The 26,114-nt window shown below is 41.8% G+C and overlaps 1 protein-coding gene across 2 annotated transcripts in view; it reads left to right on the forward strand.

The window, feature by feature from the left end:
• LOC141378996 (CUGBP Elav-like family member 5) overlaps positions 1-26,114 on the forward strand; it is a 253,784-nt gene that overhangs the window by 222,756 nt on the left and 4,914 nt on the right. For both annotated transcript variants that reach the window (XM_073931439.1, XM_073931436.1), the window contains 3 exons: positions 15,934-16,143; positions 21,238-21,330; positions 24,934-25,077. In XM_073931439.1, the coding sequence (XP_073787540.1) occupies positions 15,934-16,143; positions 21,238-21,330; positions 24,934-25,077 (447 nt within the window). The remainder of the gene's footprint in view (positions 1-15,933; positions 16,144-21,237; positions 21,331-24,933; positions 25,078-26,114) is intronic.

Here is a 26,114-nt window from a genome sequence, read left to right on the forward strand (position 1 = left end):
GACGCGTATTTCCATGTCTCCATTCTTCCACGCCACCGCCAATTTCTGCGGTTTGCGTTCGAGGGTCGAGCGTGGCAGTACAAGGTCCTCCCCTTCGGGCTCTCTCTGTCTCCGCGGGTCTTCACCAAACTCGCGGAGGGTGCCCTAGCGCCCCTTCGGCTCGCGGGCATTCGCATACTCGGTTATCTCGACGACTGGCTGATTTTAGCCCACTCGCGGGAGCAATTGATTGTGCACAGGGACGAGGTGCTTCGGCATCTCCGCCTACTGGGGCTTCAGGTCAACCGAGAAAAGAGCAAACTCGCCCCCGTGCAGAGGATTTCTTTTCTCGGGATGGAGCTGGACTCGATCACCATGGTAGCGCACCTCTCCGAGGAACGCGCTCGCCTGTTGCTGAACTGTCTGAGGGAGCTCGACAGCAAACTAGTGGTCCCACTGAAGTTCTTTCAGAGGCTCCTGGGGCATATGGCATCCGCAGCCGCCGTCACGCCGCTCGGGTTGCTCCATATGAGACCACTTCAGCACTGGCTTCACGATCGGGTCCCCAGACGCGCATGGCACGCGGGCACACACCGGGTCTCGGTTACTGCGCTGTGTCGCCGCGCCCTCAGCCCTTGGAACGACCCCTCGTTCCTACAGGCCGGTGTGCCTCTAGGACAGGCGTCCAGCCATGTTGTTGTTTCAACAGACGCTTCCAACACGGGTTGGGGGGCCGTGTGTCGCGGGCATGCGGCTGCGGGCCTCTGGAAGGGTGCCCAGCTGCATTGGCATATCAATCGCCTAGAGCTGTTGGCAGTGTTCCTCGCTCTCCACCGCTTTTTACCGGTGCTGGAGCGGCAACACGTGCTGGTCAGGACGGACAGTACGGCGGCGGCGGCGTATATCAACCGCATGGGGGGTATGCGCTCTCGCCGCATGTCTCAGCTCGCCCGCCGTCTGCTCCTCTGGAGTCACCCGCGGCTGAAATCGCTGCGCGCCATTCACGTCCCAGGCACGCTCAATCGTGCAGCCGATGCGCTCTCACGACAGCTGTTACGCCCTGGAGAATGGAGACTCCACCCCGAGTCTGTTCAGCTGATATGGGCGCGATTCGGGGAGGCCCAGATCGATCTGTTTGCTTCCCCCGAGAACGCTCACTGCCAGTTGTTTTTTTCCCTGACCGAGGGCTCTCTCGGCACGGATGCACTGGCCCACAGCTGGCCTCGGGGCATGCGCAAGTATGCGTTTCCCCCAGTGAGCCTGCTCGCGCAGTTTCTGTGCAAGGTCAGGGAGGACGAGGAACAGGTTCTGCTAATTGCGCCCCTTTGGCCCAACCGGACCTGGATATCAGAGCTCTCACTCCTCGCGACGGCCCTCCCCTGGCGGATCCCTTTGAGAGAGGACCTACTCTCTCAGGGACAGGGCACCATCTGGCACCCTCGCCCCGATCTTTGGAACCTCCACGTGTGGTCCCTAGACGCGAGGAAGACTTAGGTAACCTACCGACTGCGGTGGTTAATACCATCACTCAGGCTAGAGCCCCCTCCACGAGGCGCGCCTACGCCCTGAAGTGGAGTCTATTCACTGAATGGTGCGTCTCTCGCAGAGAAGACCCCCGAAATTGCCAGATTAGTGTTGTGCTCTCTTTCCTTCAAGAGAAGTTGGACAGCAGGCTGTCGCCCTCCACTCTCAAGGTTTACGTGGCCGCCATCTCCGCTTATCATAGCGCGGTAGCTGGCGGCACCGTGGGAAAGCATAACCTGGTCATCCAGTTCCTTAGGGGTGCTAGGCGAATTAATCCATCTCGCCCCCCTCTCATGCCCTCTTGGGATCTCGCCCTCGTTCTCACGAGTCTGCGATCCGATCCCTTTGAGCCACTCGAATCAGTATCTCTAGGATTTCTGTCCCTGAAGACAGCTCTGCTGGTTGCGTTGGCCTCCATCAAGAGGGTCGGGGACCTGGAGGCATTTTCGGTCAGTGACTCGTGCCTGGAATTCGGGCCGGATTACTCTCACGTTATCCTGAGACCCCGCCCCGGTTATGTGCCCAAGGTTCCTACCACCCCCTTTAGAGATCAGGTAGTGAACCTGCAAGCGCTGCCCCCGGAGGAGGCAGACCCAGCCCTTTCTTTACTTTGTCCAGTTCGCGCTCTGCGCATTTATGTGGACCGTACTCAGAATTTTAGATCATCTGAGCAGCTCTTTGTCTGTTATGGCGGTCGGCAGCAGGGAAGTGCCGTATCGAAACAAAGATTATCCCACTGGATTGTGGATGCCATTTCACTCGCTTATTCGAGTCGAGGTCAGCCGTGTCCCCCGGGAGTACGTGCACACTCCACTCGGAGCGTTGCATCCTCTTGGGCGCGTGCACGCGGCGCCTCTCTAACAGACATCTGTAGAGCTGCGGGCTGGGCGACACCCAACACATTTGCAAGGTTTTACAATCTGCGAGTGGAGCCGGTTTCCTCAAGGGTATTAGGTAACCCTTTGGTGATTGAGGAGACAACTCGGTAGGGTGTTGAAACACGCTTGCTGCGCCATTCTCCCTAACACGGAGGTACGTGCGCCTTTTTTATCTGTCAGTAAAGTTCCCCGTCAGGTGAGCCCTGCAGATTCCTCCGTGGCCCCCAGCACTGACTCAGCGGAGGAGTCACTTGCTGGCCCACTACGTTGTAGGTCTGCCCGCTGGTCAGCCCGCGTTTTGGGTATAGGTGCCTGCTATGCGTGATCCCCACTAGGCGATCCCATATGCTTATTCCGCCACGGTTAAGTCCCCCCCCTGGGCGGACCCGTGTCTTCCCTCTCCGCTAACCACTCTTTGCTATGCGTACTCCCCCTTTTTAGGGCTAGTCCATAGGTAAATTCTGCCATCTATCCCCCCCTTGGGTAACGGATGGCCTCCGCAGCGTCCTCCCTATCGGGATTGCACGCTTCCCAACGTACTGTCGTATTTCCTAGAATTATCTAGATGCTCACGACTTCCCAAAAAATATATCTAAATCCGTAAAACTTCTGTTGAAGTAGGATAAATTAGGGCCAGGGACACGTTGGAGGACCGCGCCCCCCATGATGTGGGTGCGTCACGCTTGCTTGACTATCTCCTCATCGGGGGTGTTGGTAAGGTGCAGTCATTATGGCGCTTTCCATATTCTCCCATTCATGGCACTGAAGTTCCCCAACCGAAGGGGAACGTTCGAGGTTACAGAAGTAACCCTTCGTTCCCCGAGGAGGGGAACGGAAGTGCCATATTCCGTCGCCATAATGACTGTCCCTTAGCTGTTTGAAAGTCTCTTCAGCTTAAAAGGATGGCGTCTGCTGGCTTCAGGTGTGCTTATATGCTGAGATGATTGCAGATGTCGCACACCTGCGCAAGCTTACGCTGCCAATTAATTTCATTCATTGGCCCGTTCAATACTCTCCAGATAAGCGGCTTCTGATACGAATCCTCCCATTCATTCATGGCACTTCCGTTCCCCTCCTCGGGGAACGAAGGGTTACTTCTGTAACCTCGAACGTTACACACATACTGTTTGCTATATGGAAGGCAAAAACTTTGAAGCTCAATAGATCAAAATCATTCAGAACGCAGATAGAACCTTATAATTCCAAGGTGGCGATGCGTGCAGAAGGTGGTTTTGCATTGCCCTGTTGAAATATGCAAGGGGCGTCACTGCCCAGCAAACAGTTTTGTGTTTACTACATGCCTAATAGACATCTAAACGCAGACAGTTTGGCTAAAACAAGGCTAAATTTGGGCGGTCAGTGAAAATCTAAGAATAGCCCAAAACTAGACCAGTCGTCAAACAGACAGATTAGACAGACTTTATATGTCTTGTCATTCATTTCTGTTTATTTGATGACTAGTCTAGTTTTGGCCAATTCTTAGACATCTATTAGATTTTCACAGACAGCCCAAATTTAGCGATGTTTAAGCCAAGCTGTCTGCGTTTAGATGTCTATTAAACATCTTTTAAAAACAAAAAGGGAACGAATAGACAGATTAGACAGCCTTTATATGTGGAGTCATTCATTTCTGTTTATTTGATAGTCTAGTTTTGGCATATTCTTAAACTATATATATATAGGCCGAAAGCCGAGTGCCTTAGTGCCCCCACCAGTGTCGATATACAGGCATATCGCACTGCTGCTCGTGTGATATTGCGTTTATACAACAGTTTGACGGCATAATTGTGTATATAAAAACAAAATCAAACATGGAGAGTCTCAAAAACCCTTTTGTATGAGGAACTACTTTCTTCCGCGTTGGATTCAAATCATAAGCTGACAGTTAAACAGTTGAGCGTGCATCTTTTAAACTTTAGATCTGTAGTGTCTGCTTTTTGCTGGCTGTATGTGGGCGGAGTAATACACGAAGGTTAAAGAGGCTGTACGGGTGCTGATATTACTTAAATATATCACGGCTATCAGCCAATCAGATTCGAGAACCAGATAGAAGTGTTGCATAAATATATATATATATATATATATATATATATATATATATATATATATATATATATATATATATATATATATGTGTGTGTGTGTGTGTGTGTGTGTGTGTGTGTGTGTGTGTGTGTGTGTGTTATACATATTTGTTATATATAAATATATATAACTTAGCAGTTTGTGACCTAATGTAAAGTGAGGACTATTAATGCTTTATAAATCAAAGGCTCAGAATCAAATTAACTATAATCTTTGCAATCTTTTCTAAACAGAAAAACTGTTTTTTCTAAAAACACTAAAACTGTGAAGTTTAGACATTGCTGAATAGCAGGAGTGTCAAAATATAACATAAAACTGCATAAAACAACAACATAATAATTTAACAATATAATAAGATGCAATGTTTAAACTCTACAGTGATTTTATTTTAGATAAGGTTGCAAAGATTTGAAGTACAGTTTCACTTGTGTATCTTAAATGAATAGGAATGAATATTGTAGTTTATGTCATGTTTCCTGTATAGAATTTAACTAAGCCTTTATTTGTCATTTATAAGGGCTTTATAAAGCATAAATAGTCCTCACTTTACATTAGGTCACAAAACTAGATGAAGTTGAGTTAATAAAACATTTATTAACATGTATAGTAACCCTTAATATATGCCTGAATAATAAGACAAATAAACGTTGATTTCAATAGTTTAATAATCATTTACAAACTCATTCTGAATGATCCTAAAAACCCTCAACTACTCTTAACAACAAATGGTTTGTAAATAATGCGATACTTAATTTAGTAATAAAAAATAAATCATTAGCTAAATTTGGAAATACAATTATTAAGCACATTTTAAATATGTTTGTAAGTCAAGAATACAGCATTTGTAGCTGCAGTTCTAAACTGCTTAATGATGTTTATTAAAGTAGAGTTAATGCTTGACAGATAATGAATTCACTATTTGCTAATGCTTAATAAATGATTCATAGTTATTATAAAGTGTTACCAATTTACCTTGTTAAAACCAAAGAATTGTCTAAAGTGACATTTAAAAAAAAAAAAAAAAAAAAGCTATTTTTTTTACCAGCTACAGTTTTTCTAGTTTGCTTTGACCTGGTTAAAGAAACTAGGTTCCTCTTCATTTTCATTATCACTATCCCAGCAGAGCAGAGGACCGGTCTTGCAAACGTGTAAGCCCTTTCTCATTGGGTTGACACATTTTCCCCACCATTTTTCCAAACAGTTAACACAGATGTCATTCAAGCAGTCCAAACTCCATTGTTTTAGTTTTGGTAACCAAACAGAATCCATCTATTCCTAACTATTAAAAACTACCAACATCAGTATGAAATCACTGAAGCACCGGTTTGACACTCCTTCACACAAATCTTCAATTAGCCATCATTCTGCAAACCTTATAAAAACGATGGAAGCTCTGTGTTGTTATGTGCCAGCATTGATGGAGGAGGTCAATATGGCTGTGTCCTATACTCCCAATAGATTTGACTGTATATTAGTTTACATGTGTTTTCTCTAATATTTACAGTATTTTATCACTTTTGTCTGTTTTTTTTATATACAGTATTTCAGTTTTCAGCCACAGTTTGAAAAATGTCATGAATTCAATATATATTCAATCAAAGCACATCTTATTCCTGATCCAATTCTTTGCAAAAAGGCAAATTTGACAGCCCAAATAGAGACAACAAATGCCATTGGCTATAAGCTACAATGGCAAGCAATGGTGGTGCATTTTGAGTTCTGTATTTTGTATTTTGTTGTCCATTGTGTAGTGATTAATTGAAAGAGCTCATATACCTGTTTGCAAGTTGTGTTGTTTGAAGGTAAAACTAGCTTTTGTTGCATATGTTAAATGTTTTGACACGATATGTGCCTTTTGCAAGCAAAATGTGTCATTTTGACCATGAGTGCCGCTGTTTAGGCCTGTGTGTTAACTGTTTTGAAAATGTGAAGTTTCAGTTGACAACTGCATCCAAGCAATCGAGAAAAACTGTAATAACCAGCTAATCATTACATTTAAAATGAAACTTCTGAACCTAATCAGAGGAGCCTGATAGAAAATGCTCATTTACAAGAAAAGAGGTCTGATGGATTTGGAGGGTTTTGCATCTGAACTCTTCAACTGCACTGTCAATTAACAATTGTGCTGTAGTTTCACTGTAAGTCTTGTAAAACCCCGCAAACGAGTACTTAAAGATCACAAAAGAGAGTGTGTTCTTTTACATTCTGTTTTTGACCTTGTTGACCATGTCAGATACACACACACACACACACACCACACACACATTTATTTACACAACAGCAGCATCTACTCACCCAGCATCCACCCTGTGTATTGATTTGATTTTTACTCTGACCGCCTACTGACCTTTGAGCTACTGCACTGTGTGTGTGTTACAGATCCTAAAAGAGTATCCATTCACTGCTAGTGTGTGTGTGTGTGTGTGTGTGTGTGTGTGTGTGTGTGTGTGTGTGTGTGTGTGTGTGTGTGTGTGTGTGTGTGTGATGCAGAGAGTATCTTGGAGCAGACAGTAGTGGACATGGCAGCCTAATTTATCATGTCTCTGTGGGACCGGCGAAGCACAAAGCACTGCAAAAGACACAAAAGCTCTCCTGGGCATGTGCTGTCCCACACACACACAGAGACACAGCACACACTCAAACGCGCATGTACAACTCTCTCTCTCTTACACACACATGGACTTAAACACACACACACACATAAAAGACACACCCACACACAAAAAATACACACAAATGCATAATCCCACACACACAAACACATAAACACAAATATAAACACACATTCAAACATAAACACACACACATATAAAGTCACACACCAACACACACACTAAAACACACATAAACATACACACACACACATGCATGCATAAATAGACACATGCATCTACATGCACATAAACACATTCACACACACACATAAACACACACACTCAAGCATAAACACACCCACACACATAAACACCCACATAACACACACACACACACACACACACACACACACTCAAGCATAAACACACCCACACACATAAACACCCACATAACACACACACACACACACACACAAACATACACACGCAAAGCACATATACTCAAACAAGCAAACACACATACCTACACATAAACACACACTCACCCATACACAAACACACACATATACAAACACACACACACACTTACTCATAAACATGCAAACACACACTTATGCATAAACACACACACACTCATAAACACACACGCATAAACACACACACATAGACACGCACACCTAAGCATAGACACGCACAAACATAAACAAACATTTAATCGTAAACACACGTGATAACATATAAACACACACACACACACTCACATATACCTACACATACAAAACCCACACATATACAAACACACACACACAGACACACACACACACACACACACACACACACACACATACTTACTCATAAACATGCAAACACACACTTACACATAAACACACACACTCATAAACACACATGCATAAACACACACGCAGATAAACACACACACACACCTAAGTATAGACACACACAAACATAAACACACATATAAACACAGACACACACACGCACCCACACACACACACACCTAAGTATTAACACACACAAACATACACACACATTTAAACATAAACACACACACACATACACACACCATACAAAACGCACACAAAACACACACATATACAAACACACATGCACACTTACTCATAAACATGCAAGCACACAGGTTCGAATAAACACACACACACACACACACACACCTAAGCATAGACAAACACAAACATAAACACACATTTAAATAAACACACACACACACATAAACACACACACACACACACCTAAGCACAGACACACACAAACATAAACACACATTTAAACGTAAACACACATAATCACAAATATAAACACACACACAGAGACATACACATATACATACACATAGCGCACACATATACAAACACACACACACATGCACACTTACTCATAAACATGCAAACACACACACACACATGCATAAACACGCATAAACACACATAGACACACACACCTAAGCATAGACACACACAAACATAAACACACATTTACACATAAACACACACACACACACACATAGACACACACATATAAAAACAGACACATGCACACTTAATCATAAACATGCAAACACACACTTACGCATAAACACACACACACATAAACAAACACAGACACACACACACACACACACACACTAGCACAGACACACAAACATAAACACACAATACATGCACATACTCAAACAAAAACAAGCACACACACACACACACACTTAAGCATAAACACATCCACACGCATAAACACACACACACACACACACTAAAATGAACACTTAGCACATATAGAGTGCATGAGCGTGGCACCATGATGCGATGCTGATTTCTCAGGTTCAGTCTGGGTTAAATGATGAAATCACAGTGAAAGCTCATCATCTCTCCTGACTGTTGTGTACAGTGTGTTGTGTAGACGTCTGAAGAGTGTGTGCTGCTCTCTCGCAGGACTGGACTCTTTAAAGTCTGTTAGAGAAGAGCATCTGAAGCAAATCAAACACATCATGTTTTTCCTCCGCCGGCCGCTCTTGTGTAACACTCCTGTTCACTGCTGGAAACACAGCTAACACTGGTCCAAAGTAGAGGAGGAGGAGGATGAAGAACTCAGACCTAGGGCCGGATTAATAACACGCTCTCAAGAAGACATTTCAGCCATTTTCATATTACTTTTCCATCTTAACAACAATGTTAAACTATAAAAAGGGCTAATAGTAAGACTATACACTCACCGGCCACTTTATTAGGTACACCTGTCCAACTGCTAGTTAATGCAAATTTCTGATCAGGCATGTAGACATGATCAAGACGATCTGCCGCATCAAAATGGAGAATAAAGGTGATCCGCTTTGATTCTAGTTTGGTTGCGAAAACCTGGCAACCCTGGATTCAACATCTGGCAACCGCACAAATAAAGGGCCCTATCGTACACCCGGTGCAATGTGGCGCAAGGCGCGGCGCAATACTTGTTTGCTAGTTTCAGCTTGGCGCAAGAGTCGTTTTAAGGCGTTGCGCAACACTCTTTAAATAGCAAATGCATTCGCGCTCTTATGTGCGCCCATAGGCGTTCTGGTCTAAAAAGGAAGGCGTTCTGAGGCGCATTGCTGGCGCGTTGCTATTTTGAGAAACTAAAATAGATTTTTCATTAGACCAAAACTAACCCGGTCTAAACTCCGACGCAGAGTTGCGCCTCGCTTACACACTGCTTAATACGCACAAGAGAGCAATAGGCAAATATATTTACATATGAAAAAATTAAATATTACATTTACATTTAGTCATTTAGCAGATGCTTTTATCCAAAGCGACTTACAAATGAGGACAAGGAAGCAATTTACACAACCAAGAGCAACAATGAATAAGTGCTATAAGCAAGTTTCAGGTCTGTAAAGTCTAAGAAGGGAAGTATTAGTAGTATTTTTTTTTTTTTTTTGGTACAGTTAGTGTGATATTCAGAGAGGCAATTACAGATTAGGAAGTGTAGTGGAGAGTAAATAGTTGAGTTTTTAGTCGTTTCTTGAAAGTAGCGAGTGACTCTGCTGTTCTGATGCAGTTAGGGAGTTCATTCCACCAACTGGGCAGATTGAGCGTGAGCGTTCGCGAAAGTGATTTCTTCCCCCTTTGGGATGGAACCACGAGGCGACGTTCATTCACAGAACGCAAGTTTCTGGAGGGCACATAGATCTACAGAAGTGAGAGCAGATAAGAAGGAGCAAGGCCAGAGGTAACTTTGTAGGCAAACATCAGAGCTTTGAATTTGATGCGAGCAGCAACTGGCAGCCAGTGCAAACGGACTAGCAGCGGAGTGACATGTGCTCGTTTAGGTTCATTGAAGACAACTCGTGCTGCTGCATTCTGGAGCAGTTGAAGAGGCTTGATAGACTTAGCTGGAAGCCCAGCTAGTAGAGAGTTGCAGTAATCCAGTTTGGAGAGAACAAGAGCTTGAACAAGGAGTTGAGCTGCATGTTCAGGTAAGAAGGGTCGGATCTTTCTGATGTTATAGAGTGCAAATCTGCATGATCAAGCAGTTCTAGAAATGTGGTCAGAAATATTAAGGATATATATAGGATATAATAAGAATAGATATAGAATATAAATATAAAGGATTAAAATATTACAAAACATATTATTTTCTAGCCTACATAAATATGAAAAATCACTGCTTTATGCTTCATTCATAACAATTTGCTTTTGTATAATGTTATTATTATTAGCAGTGTTATTTATTATATCCATATTTATATTTGTTTTATTAAAACAAGCTAAGATATGCCCACCTGTCAGGTTTTAGACCATATGGGGCACAGCATGTGTTTTAGGATATAAGTCAGGTTTTTGAACACACTTTGTTATTATTGTTCATTTATTTGTTTGCTGGAAATTAGAACTGAATTTAGAAATAGTTTTGAAACGAATATTTGCGCTTAACAAAAGCAATTAATTATTTATAGACTAATTGATGTCTGTGCGTAAAGGTTTCCCTATCCAAGAGCGAAAGTGAAAGTGATCCATCTCTCATTCTCACGCAGTAGATGCTCTGTTTAACAGTTTTCTGTTAAAAAACTGTTAACTGTTAACTGTTTGCTTGTGAAATGCTCATTTTTTCCACTTAGACTTACTTTACGTTCTGTAAATAGCGAATGCGTTTATGGTGCGACGCAGCTTTCTCTTAAAGGGAATAGGAGATGAGACTCTGATTGGTTTATTCTCAAAACACACCTATAACTCATTAAGAAAATAAACTCAAACCTTTTAGACCATGCGCCATGGCGCAAAGCGGATTTTCCCGTCCGTAAATTAGCAAAAATGCGTTCTGACACGCCCTGAAAGCGTTTGCGCCCTGTGTTATACGCTCTGTGCATGCACGTCAAAATAGAGCACAAAGTGTTCAAACTCTGATCAGCCAGAGAGCAGCTTTCAGGATCTGTAGATGTCTCACCTTAAACAGGTTTCAGCAGGATTCACCTAGAGCTGAGGAGAGGAAAGGGATAAAGGATGAGTGTAAAACGAGCGTAGAGAACCGTACGTGTGACAGTGAGTCAGAGAGTGTTAATAACACACACACACACACTCAGAGAGAGAGAGAGCATCACTCTCACATTCAAACACCTGACAGCGTCTGAACTGAATTCACACACTGAGCTAAAGCAGACGCTGAAGGCAAGTGCTGCTCTTGTTCTCCTCATCACAACTAACTCAACCAGCAGAATCACATTCATATCAGGACCTTCACCATTAAACACCCTCAAACTAATAACTGTGCTATAAATAAATCGCTTTACTAACGTCGACACAAGTGTGAGTGTGTGTTTTTTGTGTTTGTATATGTGTGTGTTTTGTGTTTATATATCTGTATATATGTGTGTGGGTGTGTTTATTTATAAGTGTGTGTGTGTGTGTGTGTGTGTGTGTGTGTGTGTGTGTGTGTGTGTGTGTGTGTGTGTGTTTATGTTTAAATGTGTGTTTGTATATGTGTGTGTTTTGTGTTTATGTATCTGTATATATGTGTGTGTGTGTGTGTGTGTGTGTGTGTGTGTGTGTGTGTGTGTGTGTGTGTGTGTGTGTGTGTGTGTGTGTGTGTGTGTGTGTGTGTGTGTGTGTGCTTGTGTGTGTGTGTGTGTGTGCGCGCATGTGTGTTTGTGTGTGTTTGGTCGGATTATGCATGTGTGTATTGTATGTGTTTGTATTTGTGTGTGTTTATACATGTTTGTGTTTATGTCTGTGTTTTGTGTGTGTGTTGGTGTGTCTTTCTGTGTGTACATGTTTATGTGCATATGTGTGTTTGTGCATCTTTGTGTGTGTGTGTGTGTGTGTGTGTGTGTGTGTGTGTGTGCGCGCGCATGTGTGTTTGTGTGTGTGTGGTCGGTTTATGCATGTGTGTATTGTGTTTGTTTGTATTTGTGTGTGTTTATACACGTTTGTGTTTATGTGTGTGTTTTTTGTGTGTGTGTTGGTGTGTCTTTATGTGTGTCAACGCTTAGGTGTGTATGTTTGTGTATGTGTTTATGCATAAGTGTGTGTGTTTATGTGTGTGAGTATTTATGCGTAGGTCTGTGTGTGTGTGTGTTTTGTTTGTGTGTGTTTTGTGTGTGTGTGTGTGTGTGTGTGTGTGTGTGTGTGTGTGTGTGTGTGTGTGTGTGTATGTATTTGCACCTCTTTAAGCCTGGCGGAGTGTGTTTTTCTGAGCACCTGCTCTTCTGCGCTCTGATTGACAGTGAAGTTGAAGCGTGTTGATCTGTCCAACATTAGAAACCGCCTGCAGACGTGTGTGTATAATCAGCTTCTGCATCATACATCTGCGGTCCTGTGCTGCTCTCACAAACACACACACAAACATTTATCAGGCTTCATGTGGCTGTGTTGAGATCTGACACTTACCTGAAAGAATTGTATGCGCATTTTCTGCAGGACTGGAGTTGTTGGGATTTTGAGTTTTTGTAAGGCTTCATTAATTAATTCATTAATTTTACTTTGACTTAGTCCCTATATTCATCAGGGTGATCACGATGGAATGAACCGCCAACTCATTCATTCATTCATTTTCTGTTTTGGCTTAGTCCCTTTATTAATCCAGGGTCACAACAGCGGAATGAACCGCCAACTATTCCAGAATATGTTTTACACAGTGGGTGCCCTTCCAGCTGCAACCCGATACTGGGAAACACCCATGCACACTCATTCACACACATACACTACAGCCAATAATAATAATTATATATGATAATCTAATAATAATAATAATAATAATTACACAATAATTATAATTATAATAATTATGAAAATAATACTAATTATTATTATTATTATTATTATTATTATTATTATTATTATTATCATTATCATTATCATTATCATCACCATTATTATGATTATTATTTAATATTTTTTGTGAAAATCATTAATAATAATTTATATATTGATATAATAATATAAAGCTGAATTTTTTGCATCAATTTTCTAGACTTGTCTCACTATTATATTATTCATATGCCTGTTGCAAACAGTAACAACTTTGCAGAAACTTTTTTAATTTTATTTTAAAAGTAGGATTATTATAATTACCTACACATAAATGGTAAAGCAAAACAAAACGTATTTGAAATAATTGCTGACTGTAAATAAAACATAGAAACATTAGAATTCATTGTTTTCCAGCTGGTTGTCAAGAAAATAAACAACAAAAAAACACAAACCCGATTACTAAAACTTAAACATTAACATGAACATTTTTATTATGTTTGTATTTTAATATATATATATATATATATATATATATATATATATATATATATATATATATATATATATATATATATATATTATTATATTATTATATATATATATATATATTATTATTATTATTATATGGTAATATGTATGGAAATATATATGATTATTACCAAAAACAGCAATTGCTACTCAATAAAATACTGCTAGAATAACAAAACAGCATAATTTTGACAATATTTTCATATTTTAAAGTGCAATTTAAAGGCCTAACAAAGTTAATTGTTAAAAGGAGTTTGGGTACAATGTCCAAATGCAGATTATCTACAACTTTGTCAGACAGGCAGTGGTGTAATCAGGAGCAAACAGTAGCATGAGGGTAATCCAAAAGGGTAGTCGAGGTCACATGCAAAAGAGGTCAATATAGGCAGTCTTTATGAGCTACAGCTGTGTGCAAGTAATCAGGGGTGATACAGATTTGGTATGTGTGTGAGGTGCCTGATGAGAAATGTTGTGCAGTTCAATGGCAGACTTGTAGTTTGGGTGATAGTGAGTGTTTTCCAGTGATCTGCAAGAGATAGAACTATTGCAAATACAGATTATTTACAACGTTGTCAGACGTTCAAAACAGGAGCAGACGTAAGCATGAGGGTAATCCAAAAGCGTAGGTCGAGGTCACAAGCAAAGAGGTCCATACTAGTGCCAAAACAACATCAACACAGAACAAAACAAGAGTCAGAAAACACGGCAAGGCTAGACTAGAGTACGCTTTGTAACTTTACAGGCAAACAAGACTCAGCAATATATTTGTGAATGTGAGATAGTCCAACTAATCAATCTTCAAGAGATACAGCCAGGTGCAAGTAATCAGGGGTGATCCAAAACTGGCATGTGTGTGTGGTGACTGATGGGAAATGTAGTGCAGTTCAATGGCTGAAATGTAGGTCAGGTGATAGTGAGTGTTTTCCAGTGATTTGCAAGAGCTAGAACTATTGCAAATGCAGATTATTTACAACTTTGTCAGATGGTCAAAACAAGAGCAAACGGTAGCATGAGGGTAATCCAAAAGCGTAGGTCGAGGTCACAAGCAAAAAGGTCAGTACTGGTGGCAAAACAACATCAACACAGAACAAAATAAGAGTCAGGAAACACGGCAAGGCTAGACTAGGGTACATTTTGTAACTTTACAGGCAAACAAGACTCAGCAATATATGTGTGAATGTGAGATAGTCCAACTAATCAATCTTCAAGAGATACAGCCGTGTGCAAGTAATCAGGGGTGATCCTGAACTGGTATGTGTTTGAGGTGCCTGACAGGAGATGTTGTGCAGTTCAGTGGTAGAATTGCAGTTCTGGTGAAAGTGAGTGTTTTCCAGTGATCTGCAAGAGCAAGAACTATTGCAAATGCAAATTATTTACAACTTTTTCAAATGGTCAAAACAGGAGCAAAAGGTAGCATGAGGGTAATCCAAAAGCGTAGGTCGAGGTCACTGGCAATAAGGTCAATACAGGTGGCAAAACAACATCAACAAAGGACAAAACAAGGGTCAGAAAACACAGCAAGGCTAGACTAGGGTACACTTTGTAATGTTACAGACCAACAAGACTCAGCAATATGTGTGAGAATGTGAGGTAATGGAACTAATAAGTCTTCATGAGCTGCAGCCATGTGCAAGTAATCAGGGGTGAACCAGAACTGGTGTGTATGTTAGGTGCCTTATGTAAAATGTAGTGCAGTTCAGTGGTAAAATTGTAGTTCGGGTGATAGTGAGTGTTTTCCGGTTATTTGCAAGAGATAGGACTATTGCAAATGCAGATTATTTACAACTTAGTCAGTCTGTCATAACAGGAGCAAACGGTAGCATGAGGATAATCCAAAACCATAGATCACAGGCAATAAGGTCAATACAGGCGACAAAACAACATCAACACTGCAAGGCTAGACTAGGGTACGCTTTGTAATGTTACAGACATTCTTTCAGACTTTCTTCAGAAAAAAAATAAAAATTTAGGAAAAACTGAAAAAATGTCTGCTCTGTTAAACATCATTTGGAAAAATATTTGAATTACAGACGTAATAATAAAAAGGTTTGAAAAGTTTGAAGAGTTTCTTTATTTTATCGTCCGCAGGTTTGAGCTCTCCTCCGGCTAATCTGGCTTCCTCCGCCGTGCCAAGCATCGTGACCCCAATAGTGAACGGATTCAGCGGGATCCCGCACCAACCCAATGGTCATCCGGTGGAGGCGGTTTACACCAATGGGTTGCCGCCGTACTCGACCCAGAGCCCAACCGCAGCCGACACGCTCCAGCAAGCATTCACTGGCGTCCAGCAATACACAGGTGCTCGTTTCTCAAAGATGCTCTTCTCGAAAACTTTGTGTAGTGTTTAAACTGACTATCCTTTCATTATGTTGGTGGCTGTTTTGGGGCCATTGACTTCTATTATAATCACATGTTTTGATTGCAAAGCCACGACACCAAATGCATTGCATGCATTCTTGATTGTTGCTGGTTTTCCCTGTTGGGAAAAGGTAAAAGTCTTAATTTAGTTTTTATTGGGCCACAACTTTCTTTGTGTTTCAGCAAATGGAATGATTTTAGGTGACAAATCTTACTTTGACATAACTTAACTCAACTATACAATCTGGGCAAAACTTTACATATATTTTGGGAAAATGCTGTAAAAAATTTCAGAAACTCAGCAATACTGTCAGGGTTGGGTGTTGGGAAGGATGTAGCGAGGACCCAAATGCGTAGAACAAAAAATTTTAATATTTAAAAAAAACAAAAAGCGACAACCCTGTGGGTGGAAAATATAGCAACAAAACAAAACTAACTCGACTTGACTTGACTCGGCTTGGCTTGGCTTGACTTGACGGACAGAAGAACAACGATGATGGACCAGCACCAGACAAAGCACACTAGGAGAACAAATAAAAACAGCAAACCAATAAACTGACAAGAGGGCAGGTGAACATAACGATAAATAATGAGATAACAAGGTGGGTGCGACAAGACAATAGACGGGAGAGCACATGGTACAAAGTCACAACACAAGCCATGTGCTCAGGACTAGAGTACGCAGCCAATGAGAGAACTCATTAACTGCACGTTTACATAAAACTCAACACTAAAGCATGCGGCGCATGTAAACCTGAACCACGTGCTCAACACAACACAAACAGGACGCAAGACACAAGCTCAGGATAAAAGAAACCACTTACAGTGCACTTACTGTGCTCTCACATGCGGCATGCATGTTTCCGATCCAAGTGCCAACCGACGGAAGCGCTAAGAACGAGAACACCATGCCAGGAAAAAAACAACAAACACACCAGGACGAAATTTTAAACTGTGTAATTGGCAACTTTCACTGATTGCATCTAGAACTGGGCTGACTTGGTCCTTGGTACCTCCAGTACTTAAAGGGTCACGAAACACCAAAACACATTTTTTGAGCTGTTGACAGTCGTATATGTGTCCCACACTGCTAAAAAACACTATTAGGACACCTATATTTCACTAAAAAGTGTAAATTGGTTGTTTTTTGCGTTATTTCAAGCAAATTCGTACTTCCGGTTTGAAACGGATTTTTGAAGCTGCGTCACGGTCATGACATAATAGCGTTGTATTCCAGCGTGCAGACTGGACGTCTGTGCCAGAGCGTGTCTTATTACGTCTTACAGTGTGATGCATTAATGCATGAGTAAGGCTTGGTTCAAACCAATCAGCGCGCTCTATTGTGCAACTTCATTAATATTCATTACTGTCACAGTGTTTAGACGACAGAGACGCCACGTTGTGTTGGCAAAACAAGCGTGAAGTGTTGCTTTTATAGTTTGCTGCCGTTAAGTTTTGTTTTCATTTTCTCTCTGTGAGAGCGCAGCTGGAGTCACGTGTGGATTAACAGTGTACGCGACGCTTGTAGTCTCCTCTAAATAAAGACGCGGCTCTAGTTGCTGGTGATTGTCCTGTCTCTACAGATTTGGTAAGTGAGCGACCAGCGCTCTTTGTTTATTTAGTTTGTTCGTATCGAACTAAGTTAACTATTGCACCGAGTGTAAACATGTTAGCACCACAACCAAACTTTAACCTCGTGTAGGATTTTCGCCGCATTTAGTGACCGGAATAACACACGCGGCTTTCTGGCACTACCTGCTGTGTGCATCTAAGTTTCCGGGAAATGCTGAAGGTTTTTTTTTCTCTCATTCGCCGTGCGGTTTCAAACATTGCATGAAAAATACACGCTTAGAGCAGTTCCTCGAATCAAATATCTCGTTTTTCGCGAGGGACATGAATGAATTTCCTGAATGAAAGAGCCAAACTGCAGTTAAAGTCCACCATTTAATAATTTGGCAAATAATTCGACTACAGATTTCCATGTTTACACTATCACTTTCTCACGTGTTTGTGTGTGTGTGTGTGTGTGTGTTTGTTTTGACTCTGAAACTCGTGCGTGCCCAAATAGACACTCCCACACCATCCCACTTTAGTTCCTCCGACACTCCCCCTAAACACAGCTGGACACACCCACTTTTCTGACTTTTTCCAAAGTAGATGTGTGAAAACATCCTGCTGAAACAAGGGGGTTTCATGGCCCTTTAAGAAAACCTGATACTGTATTTATTTAACTTTTTTAGTACTGAGTGTGTAACAAAGCACCCAACACCAGTTACAAACATTCATTCATTTAATTTACCTCAGCTTAGTCCCTTTATTCATCAGAGGTCGCCACAGTGGAATGAACCGCCAGCATATTTTTTACTCAGTGGATGCCCTTCCAGCTGCAACCCAGTACTGGGAAACATCCATACACCCTCATTTACAAACTACGGCGACTTTAGTTGATTCAATTCACCTACAGTGCATGTGTTTGGACCAGGGCCGTGCACAGGGGGGTGGCCCGGTGGCTAGAGCCACTGCCCCTCTGCCCGCATTGGCTGAGGTGCCACTCTCAGCAGGCACTCGCTTGACCGACCCCCACCCTTCTCTCAACCCCACCACCCCCGCCCTTCACTTTGCGATCCAACACACACACCCCTCACCCCCCAACCTACGCTCCACCCCTCCCTCCCCCCGCACTTCACTTTGCGATTGCGCATACCACCACCCCCCCTGCCGGCATTCACTTCACATCATCCCACCACACCCCCACCCTCTCTTTAATTTTCGATTGCGTTGAGCACCTGCCCCTGTAAGGGTCTGTGCACGGGCCTGGTTTGGACTGGTTTGTACAGAAACGCCAGCTGACCCAGCCGGGACTTGAACCAGCGACCTTCTTGCTATGAGGTGACAGGGCTAACCACTGAGCCACCATGTCATCCAGTTACAAACAAATGAACCAAAAAGAATCAAACTACAAATCGCCGCCGTAGAATTATAAGGTTCTATCTGACATTTTTGTCAAAGTTGAGTTATTCACATATTCTTTTTAAATGGCAACTTATTTACATTATGGGATGTGTTTTTATATGTTGTTTACATTTTAGGCTTTTTATTTAAAAAACAAAAAAGGTGTATCTACAAAGTTGAACTCTAGCTTGGCTCTATAAGGTTCTATCTGTGAGCCAATCAGCATTTTTAATGCATGCACGAGGACCAATCAGGATAAGCTTTCTTTGTCATTTCGCCGGACTGCTCCATTGACAGCAGGAAACACCAGAAAGACAAAATCACACAAAATCAGAGTCGACTAAATAATGCCACACCACACAAAATTGAAATGTGTGTAAATGTAATGATTTAGAAACATTTCTTCACACTGAAATTAATTCATTCATTTTCTTTTCGACTTAGTCCCTTTATTAATCTTGGGTCGCCACAGCGGAATGAACCACCAACTTATCCAGTATATGTTTTTTTTTACACAGCAAATGCCCTTCAAGCTGCAACCCAACACTGGGAAACACCTATACACACTCAATCACACATATACACTATGGCCTATTTTAGCTTATCCAATTCACCTGTACCGCATGTCTTTTGACTTGTGGGGGAAACCAGAGCACCCAGAGACAACCCACGCAAACACGGGGAGAACATGCAAACTCCACACAAAAATGCCAACTGACCCAGCCAAGGCTCGAACCAGCGACCTTCTTGATGTGAGACAATCGTGCTTCCCACTGCGTCAATGCGTCACAAACATTGAGATGAAATGCTTAATTTTATATTGCTGAAAAAGAAATGAATATTTAAAAATGTGTATATTAAATGTGAAATATTTTTATTTGTGTATATATAGTCAGTAAAACACTTTTCAGTGTTTATTAAACTCATTTGCTCATAGTCTGTTTCTTTTAAAGTCTATAAGTTTAATATTAAGCCTTGAAGGGCAAATACTTAATTTATTTCATGGGGCATATAATTTAATAAATATAATTTAATAATTTATTTAGAGCATAACATTTTATAAATATGAATGTATTAATTAGATAAAATTAACAGCTGCACTGGAAAAAAAATAGTACAGCCTTGTATGCTTAATTTAAGAAAATTAAGAAAAAATATTCATCCTAAAACATGAAATGTTACAGAAAACAAAATTTTAACTTTCTCAAGCATAAACATGTTTTTACAACACTAAACTATATATATTTTTATTGTATTTTTTGATAAGTAATGCTTCAATGAATGATCTGCCAGATAGAACCTTATAATTCCAAGCGGAAAATGACTTTTCAGAATGAGAAGGTTCTATCTGCATTTACCGTGGTTTATTTACTCCATTTTGCAAATGTAAGAGAACTTTCATAATTTACATTTAGAGAACCCCTAGGGTCTCTGTCATGTTAATGTATGAAAAAGATCTGTTACACACATGTTGTTTGCTATATAGAATGCAAAAACTTTAAAGCTCAATATCTCAAAATCATTCAGAACGCAGATAGAACCTTTTAATTCTAAGGTGACGAAATGTAAACAAACACTGACGCACACACACACACTCACACACACGCTAAAATCTTGGTGTTCAGGAGAAATCATGTAAGCATATCTCTCAACCCGAGCTCAGTTTGAGACGTTTGTTCAAAAAACATTTGCTCTCCATGTAATCTCATTCGGCAGAAATGATCCGATGTTTAAAAAAAATCTAATTTGAGACGTTTCATCCACTGCGGTTGATATTTTTTTCCCCCTCAAATGTCACTTTGACAGAAAAATAACTTTCCTGGCGCAGTGTTATTGCTAGTAGGTGACTTTGCTGTGATTGAAACCTCAGGTTGTATTTGAATTTTCTGGATATTACAGCTATCATACGGACGCCTGGAGATCTGCCGCTTTGAATCAGTTTGATATATGATGAACGTGCCTTCAGAATTCATTGCACTGTGATCCTGTCATATTTCATTAGCATATAAAGGTCAGCCTTCGTCTTGTCCTTATTCTTGCCTCATCTGTCCCTCTTTCTCTTCCTCCTGTATGCTTGCGCAGCCATATATCCTGCCACAACACTGACCCCTATAGGCCAGACACTGCCACAGCCTGCGCAGATCATCCAGCAGCAACAGCAGCAGCAGAGAGAAGGTAAAATGCCTCCCTGTAGTAGCTCTCTCCGAATGAAATTCACTTCATGCTGTATATATTCCTGTCTAGGAGTATCAAAGAGTAACTCTTTTTCCTGTGTTGCAACTGAGTTCCGTTTTAGAATCCTCACTTTTGATTACACCACTTTTAGAATGTGATTTTTTGAGGTATTCAGTTTACTATGTGTTTGAGTAAACTACAACTACCTGACAAACGTCTTGTCGCCTATCCAGGTTTTAGGAAATACAAATAATACCTTGACTTCTAGTTTGTCATTTGGTATCAGAAGTGGCTTATATGAAAGGTAAAGGCCTCTAGATTACGCTTATTTTACCAAAACAAAATATGATCATGCCTTCATTTTTAATTATTTAATTAGGACAGTAAAGTCTGACTTTGCTTAGACAAAAGTCTCGTCACTGAACAGAAATAATGTCCAGTATAGAATATAAAGTCTTGCTGCAGTGGAAACAGAATGAATATTGTGTCTGACTCCATCATGAGCCTATCAAACCTCAAAATATGTCACTGCCCATTCGTAAAATATACACATTTGGCATAATTTGCATGATTCATTTCTTCATTTAAAATAATTTTATATTCGGATTATCCTAAAAAATCTGCCATCCTTAAGGTTTACAGCCCAGCAGGCATGATGTCATGTGACTGCCCTGTGCCATCTAGTGTAAATGCCAAAATGATTTACAAACTCTGGCTGAAGTAAACTCCAAACTTCTGAAATTAAGTTCAATTAAAAGAGTTAATAAAAATAATTAATTTGGCTGTTTCTCAATTCCAAGAACGCAGAGAACGGACTTGCGCTCTTATGGAGACCGGTCTTGCCAGGTGTCCTCGGAAGAACGAACTCAGGAGACCGCGAGGGCAGAGAACGCGTCCTTTGAGAAATGAGATGCTGCGTTCTTCCTGATGGTCACATGACCTTCATGCGTTTTAAATGGAAATTATTGAAACATTACAGCACTCATACAACGATTTATTGTTTTTCCCCTCTTCAAAATATATACTGTGCATAAAAGCATTATAAATATACCCTGCACAATATAAATAAAACACATTTTAATACGAATTTCAGCAAACAAACACCCTTAATGTGTTAATACCTTTATTAAGATGTTAATGTTTACTTTCACCGTTTTATTTAGGGAAACTCCTGAGGTAAATAAGTGATATCTCTGAACTTTAATAATAAATCTAAATAAAATGCTGCACTTTCCACCTCCAGTCGCAATGACTTCTGGGACTTCCAGTGCGAGTTCGGTGCTCAATTCTGCATCGGTGCGTCCTCGATATCAAGATCACATCCGGGAGGTTTCACGCGTCCTCCGTACTTGCGGTCTTGAGTACTGGAACTGAACTAAGGCAGCTGATGATGACGTTGCACGAGAACACGAGGACGCAAGACCGCTGAAGAACGCATATTGAGAAACAGCCTTTGTAAATCGACTGACACTCTTCTGTAGATCACATATGATTTTGCTGTTATTATTTATAAACAATCCTGGACGGTTCTGCTGATCTGTTACCGTGGAAACTAAAACAGCCTGTAGAGCTCCTGCACCTCACAAAATGTGTTTGCTCTATTTCATCATCCTCGCACAGTGTGTTTATCAATGATCGGATATCAATTTTATATCATAACAAATATCTATTTCCCAGAGATGGGTTGCGGCTGGAAGGGCATCCGCTGCGTAAAAACTTGCTGGATAAGTTGGCGGTTCATTCCACTGTGGCGACCCCGGATTAATAAAGGGACTAAGCCGACAAGAAAATGAATGAATGAATGAACAAATATCATGTAAATATAATTTTTGCGGGAGGCGCCGTGGGTAGCACGTTCACCTCACAGCAAGAAGATCCCTGGTTCGAGCCTTGGCTGGGTCAGTTGTCATTTCTGTGTGGCGTTTGCATGTTCTCCCTGTGTTCGCATGCCGTGTGGGTTTCCTCCGGGTGCTCTGGTTAGGCCCACAGTCCAAAGACATGTTGTATAGGTGAATTGGGTAAGCTAGAATTGACTGTAGTGTATGAGTGTGTGTGTGAATGAGTGTGTGTGGATGTTTCCCAGTGATGGGTTGTGCCTGGAAAGGCATCCGCTGCGTAACACAAATGCTGGAATAGTTGGTGGTTCATTCCGCTGTAGCGACCCCAGATTAATAAAGGGACTAAGCTGAAAAGAAAATGAATGAATGAATATAATTAACGCAATATGTCAAACCTTTAACCGGCGGAGTAAAAAATTAAAGCCGTTACAAGTAATTAAATGTAGCCCAATTTCGTGGAAACCTGAAGCAGACTTGGCAATCCTGTATTAATTGCAAAATACACATTCATTGTCGGTGGCTCAGTGGTTAGCACTGTCGCCTCACAGCAAGAAGGTCGCTGGTTCGAGTCCCGGCTGGATCAGTTGGTGTTTCTGTGTGGAGTTTGCATGTTCTCCCCATTTGGTGTGGATTTCCTCCGGGGGCTCCGGTTTCCCCCACAGTCCAAACACATGCGCTAAAGGGGAATTAGATAAAGTAAATTAGCCGTAGTGTGAATGAGTGTGTATGGATGTTTTCCAGTACTGGGTTGCAGCTGGAAGGGCATCCACTTTGTAAAACATATGCTGGATAAGTTGGTGGTTCATTGTGCTGTGGTGACCCTTGATGAATTAAGATAATAAGCCGAAGGAAAACAAGTGAACAAATAAAACAATGTTAAAGAAATAAACAGTTTTTCAAGAGTTCACACTTAGATATTGTTTGACAACTGTTAGCAGGTTTGGCATGCTGTCCCGGGAGAGAACCCTGAGCTCGGAGATAGTTGAGCCCAGGGCTCCTGCCAGGTCCATAGAGCATGTGAGGGGTGTTCGAGATCAGGTGGTTCTCAAGAGCTCCCCTTTTTGAAGGGAGGAAAGGAGGAGAAAGGGGTGGATGGGGGGTTTCTTCAGAAAACGAAGATAAGGGAGTAAATCTAGCTAGGCTACTTATAGTGAGTTATGATAGATCTGATTGGCTAAGTAATTAGTGTAGATGGGAGGCCAGCTGCAGTCAATTATATCACGTGCTCCTCTCGAAATGAGTTTGAAAAACTTCACTTAGGTGTGTTTTATAATGGCTGTATCTTAACCCTGCTGAAAAATCCAGCTTAAACCAGCCTGGGCTGGTTGGCTGGTTTTAGCTGGTCGACCAGCCTGGTTTTAGAGGGGTTTTGACCATTTCCAGGTTGGTTTCCAGCCATTTCCAGCCTGGTCTTAGCTGGTCAGGCTGGAAAATGACCAGCCAAATCCAGCCCAAACCAGCTTGACCAGCCTGGTTTAAGCTGGATATAGCTGGTTTTGGCTGGACTCCCAGCTTGGCTAGGCTGGTCAAGCTGGTTTTAGCTGGTCATCCCCCAGCCTGACCAGCTACGACCAGACTGGAAATGGCTGGAAACCAGCCTGGAAGTGGCCAAAACACCTCTAAAACCAGGCTGGTCGACCAGCTAAAACCAGCCAACCAGCTTAGGCTGGTTTAAGCAAGGACACCATGCCTAATGCACATTGTTTATAGCACTTTCATGAAGAAGTTCGTTGCCAGCATATTAAATATGTGTGTGCGTTTTCAGGTCCTGAAGGCTGCAACCTGTTCATTTATCACCTGCCGCAGGAGTTTGGTGATAATGAGCTCATGCAGATGTTTCTTCCATTCGGATCTGTCATCTCGTCAAAGGTGTTCATGGACAGAGCCACCAATCAGAGCAAGTGTTTCGGTAAGCCACGCCCTCCTGCTTTCACACACACTCAACTTATATACAGGGTGGGCCATTTATATGGATGCACCTTAATACAGTGAGAATTGTTGATGATATTAACATCCTGTTTGTGGCACATTAGTATATGTGAGCGGGCAAACTTTTCAAGATGGGTGGTGGTCATTTTAAAGTCGGCCATCTTGGATCCAACTTTTGTTTTTTCATTAGGAAGAGGGTCATTTGACACATCAAACTATTTAGAAATTTCACCAAAAAACAATGGCAATTGTCTATGGTGTGAGGATACAAGATGTGCAGCACCTGAAACTATGGATACAGTAAGCCTGTGCTGGCATTTCTCCTGCGGTGTTGCTATCAGTGTGTGAAGAGTGGGAGAAGAGGGTTGCATTGACAATCCAACACAATGGGCAGCACATTGAACACATTTTATAAGTGGTCAGAAACTTGTAAATAACTCATGAAAGAATGAAGTTACGTTAAAACCAAAAAAACCATTGTTTTTCTTGCGACTTCAAAATGGCCACCATGGTCACCACCCATCTTGAAAAGTTTGCCCCCTCACATATACTAATGTGCCACAAACAGGATGTTAATCACCAACCATTCCCATTTTATTAAGGTGTATCCATTTAAATGGCCTACCATGTACAGTTGAAGTCACAACTTACCCTTTGCTAAGCCCCGCCCTCCTTACACTGCTGAAAAATCCAGCTTAAACCAGCCTAGGCTGGTTGGCTGGTTTTAGCTGGTCGACCAGGCTGGTTTTAGAGGGGTTTTGGCCACTTCCAGGCTGGTTTCCAGCCATTTCCAGCCTGGTTTTAGCTGGTCAGGCTGGGAGATGACCAGCTAAAACCAGCTTGACCAGCCTAGCCAAGCTGGGAGTCCAGCCAAAACCAGCTATATCCAGCTTAAACCAGGCTGGTCAAGCTGGTTTTAGCTGGATTTGGCTGGTCATTTTCCAGCCTGACCAGCTAAGACCAGGCTGGAAATGGCTGGAAACCAACCTGGAAATGGCCAAAACCCCTCTAAAACCA

This window comes from Danio rerio, chromosome 2, assembly GCF_049306965.1.
Source record: "Danio rerio strain Tuebingen ecotype United States chromosome 2, GRCz12tu, whole genome shotgun sequence".
Taxonomy (NCBI): domain Eukaryota; kingdom Metazoa; phylum Chordata; class Actinopteri; order Cypriniformes; family Danionidae; genus Danio; species Danio rerio.